Source organism: Gossypium raimondii, chromosome 10, assembly GCF_025698545.1.
Source record: "Gossypium raimondii isolate GPD5lz chromosome 10, ASM2569854v1, whole genome shotgun sequence".
Classification (NCBI taxonomy): Eukaryota; Viridiplantae; Streptophyta; class Magnoliopsida; order Malvales; family Malvaceae; genus Gossypium; species Gossypium raimondii.
This window is the reverse complement of record NC_068574.1, coordinates 5226694-5236625: the sequence shown is the minus strand read 5'-3', so window position 1 is coordinate 5236625 and position 9932 is coordinate 5226694. Positions and strand designations below refer to the sequence as shown.

The following is a 9932-nucleotide window of genomic DNA, read 5'->3' as shown; positions in this document are numbered from 1 at the left end:
CTAAGTGAGTTTCCGTATAGTAGGATTCGTGAATCCGAATTGCGTTAATAAATATCGCGTGTCAGTTCTCTTTTTATCTCTTTGATTCATTTACAATTTGGATTTGTTATGTAATCTCTCTAGTTTGTCCAACTTCTGTTTCAACAAAAGGTAGAACGAAATTGTTTTGAATGGTTGCAAATCGAGGCTTTTTCAACCTTTTTTTATAAAGGCCGGAGTCGGTGAATCGACAAGCCATAAAAAATTATTTCAATTATTTTTAGGTTGGCCAACACATGAGCTATTTGGAGAGCTTATTAAATCAATGAGGCAATAATTCAATAATATTTCATTACGATTTGTCACGATTGTTAAAAAATGGAATAAAAACTGTTTGATAATATTAGGACTAGAAAAAAGATTATTATGGCATGCTCAAGGGAATCCAAATGGTATTAGAGAAAAATGAGTCCAAAAACTCTCGTATTTTGACAATGACCTTAGAACGAAATTTGAGAAAATCCTTGAATTAGAGGGAGTCCCATGGAACTGGAAGGCTAGATGTGAGTGAATTCCACAAGGGGGACTAAAATACGAAATACTTTTATAATAGAACTTTTACGAGAAAAGAAGATCTATGCAGTGACTAGTGATACGATGATGTCACTTTGAAAAGAGCGATTATTTCTTAGTTTTATAATTTATATAAGTGGTAGATTTCTCATTATTGATTCAAATATCTTGAATTCACTTCAAAAGAGGGTTTCGAATGAAGAAGTCAAAAATATGCTTTTTGACATGGTTCCTCCAAAAACCACTGGTTTTATGGCTTGCACACACAATTTTTCCAACGCCGATGGTAGGTTTTGGGAAATGATATTTATAACTTGGTGCGACATGTCATTGGCAAAAGCATCGTCAATTTGGAGTTAAACAAAAACTTAATAGTCTTTATTTTTAAAAATAGTGATCCTAAGAATTTTTCACATTTCAGGCTAATTAGTTTGTCATCGGTGCTTTATAAGGTAGTGACCAACAACTATCAATAGTTTAAAGCCAATTATTCCATTATGGATTGGCTAAAATCAAGTGAGCTTCATACCCAAGAGATGTATTGCTGATAATATTTTAATTGCCTAAAAAGGTTCTCCAATTGATGGAGGATTGATAAAGGGAAAATGGGGTGAATAGTAATTAACGTAGATTGGAAAAAGGATAGAGTGAGACGATATTTTTAAATGATTCAATCATAGATGGATGCATTCCACAAAATTTTGCCCATGTTATTATGCATTTTGTTTCTTTATCTTTTACAAAGATTTTAATGGGTCCTTAACCGAAGATTTCAGGGCAAGAGGAATCCGATGAAAGAATCCCTTATTTCCATATATGTTTGTGCTTTGGGATGTAATGTCTTGGCCAAAGCATTCATGATGCAATTAAGCGTAAAGAATGGGAGCCTATTAAACTTAGAAAAAATGGGACACCTTTATCACATCTATTTTTTGAAGAAGACTTGGTGATTTTCTATAAAACAGATGTGGGACAAGCCACAATGGTCAAACATATATTACGACTTTTTTAGTCTTCACTTGGGTCACAAGATTAGTACTCGAAAGATTGATCCATTTCTGTTTAAACACAAATGATATGACTGTTGATCATATTAGCAATTATTCTACTCTTCCATAAACGTATCACTAAGAATAAGTACTAGTGTGTGCTTGACAAAGTTTGAAGTCGACTTAGAGGATGGAGTGCAAGCCTCCAATCCATAGTAGGGTGTGTTACACTAGTCAAGTTCGTAGTCATGACAATATCAAACTTTTTCATGCAAACAATGGTGATTCTTACAAGAAATTTGAAAAAAAAAATGGTACACAACATTGTTTGTAGGAGTGCTAACAATAGAAGAAAGTTGGCATTGGTTAGCTGGGATACATGATGCCAATCATTGAATATTGGTGGTCTAGGATTTCAAAATTTTGCTAACCAAAATAAAACACTCATTGAACACATCTTTATTCAACCATTAGCTCTGGCTAATGCTATTGTTTGTAGGATCACTTGTACTCCTAGTGCCATCTGTTGTATGTGAGTAGAGTGAGTCGTCTCATCTTCATTCTCCTGGAGGGCTTGCCTCTAGGCTTTTTCGATCGCTCTCAACTCTTAAATTCATGTGTCTTTGTTTTTCTAACTATTCTCGGAGAAATATTTGTTGCTATTCATACCTTATCTGATGGGAAGATAATTGTTCCTTGAGCGCCTTCATTTTTTTCTTCCATTTTTGTAAATTGCTGAGATCCTAATTGGGGATTTTAGGAAATCTAATCAGGCGAGGGAGTCTTTAGTGTGGCTATGAGGATAATAATTTAGTATCGTGATGGGGGTACTGGTAATACTATTGGTAGGGATTGTACTATTCATGCCTTTACCTGACCCATTTGTCGGATTCGGGTACGGGCATCGCAACAGAACTGGATTACAGACTAAAATCTCACTAAGTTAAAACTATTTTGGATTACTATAAAAAATAGCTTACAACTACGACTAAATTCAATACAATGTTTACTGTCCTAACTGTTGGAAACAAATTCGGTTTGAAAACGATTTTCTTGCACAGTGAAAAATTAAAATTCTGAAAATTCCTCCTGATTTGTGATATTTATAGCAATAAATCTTAATCGAATACTCACCTGTGTTTTCTGATAAGTGGATCCTTAATATTTTCTGACTTTCAACCAAATGATCTTCTCCGCTATCCTCGTACCACGAACTGTTTCGAGTGTGGGCTCGAACCAAATAAACCAAAACACAGAATTAGAAAAAAATTTCTTTTGGGGGGTGAAAAAGAAATTCTCTATTCTTTAACCGGTAAAATTGTTATTCTGTAAAAATACATTTAAAATTTGAGAATAAATTCTTTCTATTTTTCGGCAGAATAATAATCTCTCAACAGTTGTGTTAATAGCTCTATCGGCGTCATCTATTTATAGGAATAGAAGGTAGAACCCTTGTAGAGTTGTAGAGGTTTATTTTAAATAGAAAACCAACGTCCTGCTTGGAGTAAGAGAGGGTTGAACGGCTCACCATTATATTCTACTAGGTTTGTCTCCCCCTTCATGTTATATGAGGGGTTTTGGGTCTCTCTTACATTGGGTCCAATTACGAGATATTCCTGAGCCTTTTTGACTCAATTCTCTGTAATCTGATTCAACTCGATTAAGTTTTTCTATTTCTCAAAATAAATTTTAATATTTGCATATTAAATAATTTTCTCATCTCAATTTTACTCCAGTAAAATTTTGACAATTTTATCCTCTGGTAAAATTTTGATGATTTTACCCCCAGTAAAATTTTGAGAAAACTCGTTCAATATATCACAACTCAGCATGTTCACTATGATTGAATGGTGTTTTCATTTTTGGGCTACAAAACAGTCCAAAAATATAAACTCATTCTTCCATCATTTTTTTAAGTAATCCTATATAGGATTGCAAATTTTCATTTCCATTTTTATTTCCATTTCGATTTTTGGAAACCTACGTTCATTTTCAATGATTTCATTTCTCCAATTTGAAGAAAATCATAAGCATTCTTAAATATTTCCCATTTCTCTAATTCTATTAATTCCATTCATTTTTATTTAAACACGTAATTCAATTTTGGTTTCAACGAGCTAGCGGAGGGATTGATTGGACATATGAAGTTAAGACTCAAATGATTTATAATTAAGTTTCAGCTTTTCGCCTATTAATTATGAACTCATTTAATCACGAAATCATTCCACTATAGTATCGTGACTGACCTCTCCCCGACGACATACTATTACGAAAGCAACTAATTAATACTTGCCCAATGACCTTATTATAAGTGTGTTACCCTCATATGATATCCTTGATCTCTTTGGGATAATATTCGTTTTCCAATATAATCCTATTTTATCTCATGATAACCATTACATATTCCTTCATGAAAAGTCAATCGCTATCAAATAGTGATCAAGCCATCCATCACAAAGATGGATGACCCATGGCCAAGTTTACTTTTCATCAACCATGCAATGCTAATGAAAGGATATCATGTACCCATATTCTTTGAACTTTCTTTTTTTATTTTTATTTTCTATTCTCTTTTCCTTCTCCCTCTATTTTTCTCCCTTCTCCGTTTCTTGTAACGTAGTTTTTCTATATTTTTATTTGTTAAAACTAGTCCCTATATTTTTTTGAACAATTTAAATTTTTTATTTCTTTATTTTCCTTTTCTTCTTCCCTTTTAATTTTCTCTCTTATCATATTCTTCTTTGCAAAAATATAATTTTGCCCACCAAATAAACCAAGTCATTGTTTCTTTCACATGGTTTCTATATTGAATTTCACTCAAAACCGAATATCAATAATTCTTAATCGAATCTTGATTTGAATATAGCCTAATTTTGAAACTAAAATTGGATCTAGTTAATTAATATAAAAAGTCATGTCCTTAATCAAATATAAACATAAATTGAATTCTTTATATTCAAAACAAATTTTTTCTGTTTCTAAATTTTTACAGAATCGTGTAGATTATTTCTTTTATTTTCTGACGAATAAAATTAAGCAAACGATAAAATTGATCTAAACTTTTTTGGATATTCCCAAGCAAGTTTGATTGGAAGCCGAGCATGGATGAATTGAAGAGAGAAAGGAAGCATGGAACTAAACTGGTTTAGGTTTAGGTAAAATTGATGGTAAGTTTCGTATGGTGGTCGTTTTAGTTATTGAGAGTGTAGAGCTCGTTTGAAGAATTTGTGAAACAATGTAGTTTCGAGAGGGTGAGAATGTTGTAGGTAAGATATATAAGGTGGTCGTGGGGGTTGGTTAGGAGGTTAAGGGAACGGGCTCGGGGAACTTTGTTAAGCGTGGACTGCTATAAGTCATGACTGGCAAGGTCTTCGAGTGAGGCAAGCTTGTGGACTAGGTTATTGAGAGATCCAAATTGGTTAAGTAATGCGAAGGTAGGCGATGGTTTGTAATTGTGTGGTAAAAATATGCAAAGTAAGTTTTATTTTGGTTTCAACTTTTGCCTTTTTCTTTTTTCATAAACATAAAAAAGTTTTAACAAATGAAAAACATAGAAAAACTAAGTTAAAAAATATGGAAAAGGGAGGAAAACATGGGGAGAAACAAAGAGAATGAATAATAAAGAAAAAAGGAAAGTTAGAAGAATATAAAAAATTGTTCAAAACGAAAAAATATAGGGACCAATTGTATAATTTAACATAAAAATTTGTTTAAAATGATAATTTAATGTGTTACGTCGGTTTATTGTTACACTATTAACGACAATTAACGGTTTAGTGACTAAAATGTTACAACACATTAACATAAGTGACTAAAACGTAACATTTCAAATATAAATGACCAAAATATAATTTGAAAGTGACTATTTTGATAGTTTAACTTTTCTCAAACCATATATCAAGTCTTAATAATTATTGAAATTTTATTTACGATATTTCTAGCGATATATCAATATTTCTAAAGATTTATTCAAACATCTAACGGTTTACCAAAATTGCTAAAGATTTATCAATATATCTAACAATTTATCAAAATATCTAATATTTTACCAAACACTTTGGATTAACCAAAATATATATCGATTTACTAATATTTATATTAATTTACCAAAATATCTAATATTTTAACAAAATAACTAAAATTTTAAATTTACCAAAATATTTAAGACTTTATCAATATATTTCTATCAATTTATCAATATTTTATAGATTTCTTAAAATATCTAACCTTTTAGATTTACCAAAACATCTTAGACTTTACCCATATATCTATTAAATTATCAATATTTATATGAATTTTTTAAAATATATAGCATTTTATCAAAAATTTTAAAACTAACTCGTTTGCAATTGTTTTCAACCCACTTATGAACTTTTCCTAAGCTTTTTATGTAGGAGTAGAACCTCCGAAAAATCTACCGCCGAACTTACGACCTTATATAAGCCAAAAGAAACAAATATTAAAAGTTACGTAGAAACGGCGCTTCTTCTCAAATATATAAATAGAAAAGCGCTTCGTTTTGAAAAACCCTAAACCCTGAAAGAAAGGACAGAACTTCAAGTAGCTCAAGCAAGAGGTAGCACAGCAAGGAAGAAATGAACTAAAAATACATTTGATTTTTCTTTTCCTTTTACTCTTAATTTTTTTTCTTTTAAAGTGATTTTGCAGGTTAAAACGCAAAGAAAAGCGGCGTTGCTTCCGAGCCGTGCATCTCTTTTTCTGGATTAAAAAGCTACGTTTTGTTTTTGTAATTAATATATAGTTTGTTTGTTTATTTTTTTTTGTCTTGAGGGAGAAATGTCTATGGACGGGAGTTTTAGTCTTGAATTGTCACTTCAGAGGTTTTTTGCTCGCTGTCCTAAGGTTGGGCGTGTTCGGCGCTTCCAGTCCCTTGTGGAAAAGGTATTTATTCTTCCTACAGGTTTTGTTTGGCCTTTTCCTTGTTTGTTTTATTTTGTTGGGAGATGATCAATTTGTGGAGAATAGGAAAGGAAGGCAAAGAACCGCAAAAGAAAATTATTTAGCCTTTTAAGAGCGTAGGTTGTTGAATGCTAATGTTGAGTCCAGCGTTTCATCATGAATCATTTTTCTTTTCACTTCTACTTTTCCCAAATTGATTTCATTCTTTTTGCTCGGTTTTTGTGGTGGGGACGATTTTTTCTTATCGATAAACGAGGGAAGATGAAAACTATTGAGTGCATTGCACGATTTTTATTGCTATTTTGAATAGTTGGTTTAAATTTAAACAATTGTCTATTTTGAATTTGGTTGGAACTTGGGACAGGGATGCCTGGTGACTGAAGAAGAAGTAGTGAGTTCTCTGGCAGAGTTACTTCTCCACCCTAAATACACAATTCCATTGATTGGGTGCTTTCGCCCAATAGCACGAAGAGTGGTGGACAAAGCTGTGACTTTGCTAAGGCTTGTGCCTAGTTTGAGGTCAAATTTAGGTGCTAGTGTTGCTGAATCAGGATATCTTGATGATGAAGAAGTTATTAATGTTATTGAGTTCCATATTCAACATGGGAGGGGTTTGGATCTTCATGAGCTTGCTTGCCTAGCTTTCTGCCGTGCCCTTGATTTGGCTCCTTTTTTGTTGGGGTAAATTTATGTTATTGCATCATTTTTCTCTGTTCTAAGCCTGTTCAGAAAATAACTTTAGGCAGGTTACATTTGTATCTAAATCTAATCTAGCTGTATATTTCTACATATCCCGAAGACAATTTTCTTTTTTAATTTTAAGTTTAGTTAATTCTGAAGAGGAAGGCCTACTTTATACCACCTCACCTTGTAAATCCCTGATTGCCCCTGATGATGAATAAACTTTTTCACCTTTATACTTCTTATAGGTGAGCATGCCAAATTATGAGATGGTTGTTTGTCTTTTCTTGCATTTTTGCTTGGTGTAAATGCAATAATTTGAAAGCAAACATCTTAATTAAGCTTTATGTTAGAAATTGGCTGTTATGCCTTGAGTTGTTTAATAGGTGATTGTTTGAATCATTTGGCTGTATTTCATTTTAGAAACTCTGCTAGGACAGCTGAATTTGATTTTCCTTCATTCGTGCTTTAAATGGTTGCTGTCTGAGTTTTCACATGGATATAAATTAATTTTTTATGCTATATACATCATTACAGGATTTATTTGTAGCAACATTTGAAAGTAAGTTGGTCTTTTCTTTTTCTCTGGACCAGGTCTGCATTAAATTACTTCAAATTTGCTCCTCCTCCTTTTGAGCGCATTTTGATGAAAGGGAGTGATTTAGAGCTATCTGCAGAGGTATATTTGGCCTTAATTTATTTCTCATAGTCAGAACTAGAACAAGTTTTCTTTTGTTCAACATATCCAGCTAAGATATCGTACAACATTCATGGTCAGATGTCTGGCAACTTTGTGTTGATTATAAGGCATAACCAAATTGTTGGATGTGGAGATAAGTTGTGGTCAGGGGTTATGCTTTCATCAATATTTTTGACAACATTATATTTACATCCATTTTACGTGGTGAATTTGCTTAAGGGTGGAGGTGTTCTTTAAGTTAATTCAGTATCTAGTAAATAAATCTTTTAGTTATGACGTCCTACTCAATAATACTCTTTTTTTTCCTGTCTTTCTTATATCATGCTAGAAGATTAGAAGTTAACTATTTTGTTCTGCTTCCCATTCACTACATGCTTTGTCTTTTTTACTTAAATCAGGTTATTACTCATTACTTGCATGTCGTGCGGACATCTTATCGCCTTCTGGTTGTGGAAACCAATGTTTTCTCTAAATATTGGGATTGGTCATGTTTCTTGGACTTCGTAAGGGAGGTTGTAAATCTTGATCAAGGCAGTGATATCAGCTTTCAAAAGGATATCTCTGACATAAGATGGTGTGGCATACGGATTCTATCTGTAATCTTAAATATGAATGACAAGGCAGTCTCAAAGTTTGGTGTTGGGGCCGAAGAAGCACATTCTTGTTTTCTGCGGTATGTTTTTCTTCATAACAAATTGTTTATTATAGACAGAGCTTATACAGTTTCTGTTTTATAATGGACAGAGCTTTCATATTTTGCGTTTTTGTTGAATCTTGTCTTGACTCCTTTCAGATGGGAGGAATTCTGCCAAGATATAGCTATTGAGAAAGCTGGTGCATATTTTGGAACCTTTGAACACAATAAGTTGGATTCTGAAAATATAGAACTTAGTTTCAGCCAAGAAAACTACCAGCAATCTTGTGGCCTTTGTTCTTTTACATCATCACAATTTCATGAAAGTGAGCCACCTTTAAGAAATCAGAGGCTGGTGGAGTGGTATGTGAAATTGGCCTGAAACTGTTGTTTTCTTTTGCTGTTATATTGAACTTGTGGACTCACGGTTGTTTGTGGCTTTAGTGTTTTGCTGACTTCATTTTGTGATTCAGGGGTGATAAGTCAGCTGGAATACCTTTTGTCATGACTTCTAGATCAAAGCGAAGTTTTGAGATGGTGCTCTTGGCCGTCAGCCAAAAATGGCCTGTTCTTCTGTATGGCCCTGCAGGTGCTGGGAAATCTGCCCTTATTAGCAAGATGGCCTCTGATAGTGGGAACCATGGTATTCTATTTTTAATATATTTCTTTATTATTGTTTTTATCTTTATGCATATTTATAACCATACTACTGTCTGATAGCAGCTCAGATAATACCTACCATTTAGTCACTTTTGAAGATACGTACTTACCTATTTCCATTATGTTGTCAACAAGGCTAGTAACTTGGAGGAGTAATGGTCAAAATTGCATTTTTCGCTTCTTATTATATTGGAGTATTAATTATCTTGGATAAAATGTTATTCTGTAGGAGTATTCAGTACCTTGATAGAACTTAGGTAATATTTCATCAGTTTATTTAAACAGGTGCTCTGATTTTATTGGTTACACAGAAAGCTAAGGGTTCTTATAAGGGCCTTAAGGCAGGTCTTACCCAATTATATTTGCTGCCTAATTGTACTATGGCCAAACCCTAGTTTAGTATGGCTTCATAGAATAGAATTATAACTATTTCTGGAACTCTCATGAAGTTGTTCTTCACTATGGCTTTTGTGCTTATGTTTGTTTTCTACTAAACATAGGCAATTATAAAAAATAAATCCTAAAAACTCATAAGCCGTAAATAAAACAATAATAATGTTAAGGACCTGCCTCTAGAGATTTCAAGAAAATTTGGAGATCCTGATTTTCTAAATTATCTTTAGCCTTTAAATTGCATATAACTTAAATACAGGTGCCAGTTACTAACTTCAATAATTTGGAAACTAATAATAATAACTCTTAATATGGGTGGTCCTAAACGGGTCAAATATCCCGTGGATGTCCTTACACAACTTGATGCTTAAGTTCGTATACAGTCTGTTCTTTCTCTCTTGTC

At 32.9% G+C, this 9932-nt stretch overlaps 1 protein-coding gene across 4 annotated transcripts in view; it reads left to right on the top strand.

The window, feature by feature from the left end:
- The first annotated feature begins 6013 nt into the window (after positions 1-6013).
- Positions 6014-9932, top strand: part of LOC105776396 (midasin) — a 33411-nt gene continuing 29492 nt past the window's right edge. For 3 of the 4 annotated variants that reach the window (XM_052622166.1, XM_012599027.2, XM_012599023.2), the window contains exons 1-6: positions 6025-6443; positions 6826-7142; positions 7737-7821; positions 8241-8515; positions 8636-8839; positions 8950-9119. In XM_052622166.1, coding sequence (XP_052478126.1) covers positions 6339-6443; positions 6826-7142; positions 7737-7821; positions 8241-8515; positions 8636-8839; positions 8950-9119 — 1156 coding nt within the window. In that variant the 5' untranslated portion in view covers positions 6025-6338. Of the gene's footprint in view, positions 6444-6825; positions 7143-7736; positions 7822-8240; positions 8516-8635; positions 8840-8949; positions 9120-9932 lie in introns of all 4 variants that reach the window. The other variant, XM_012599024.2, reaches the window with a different exon arrangement.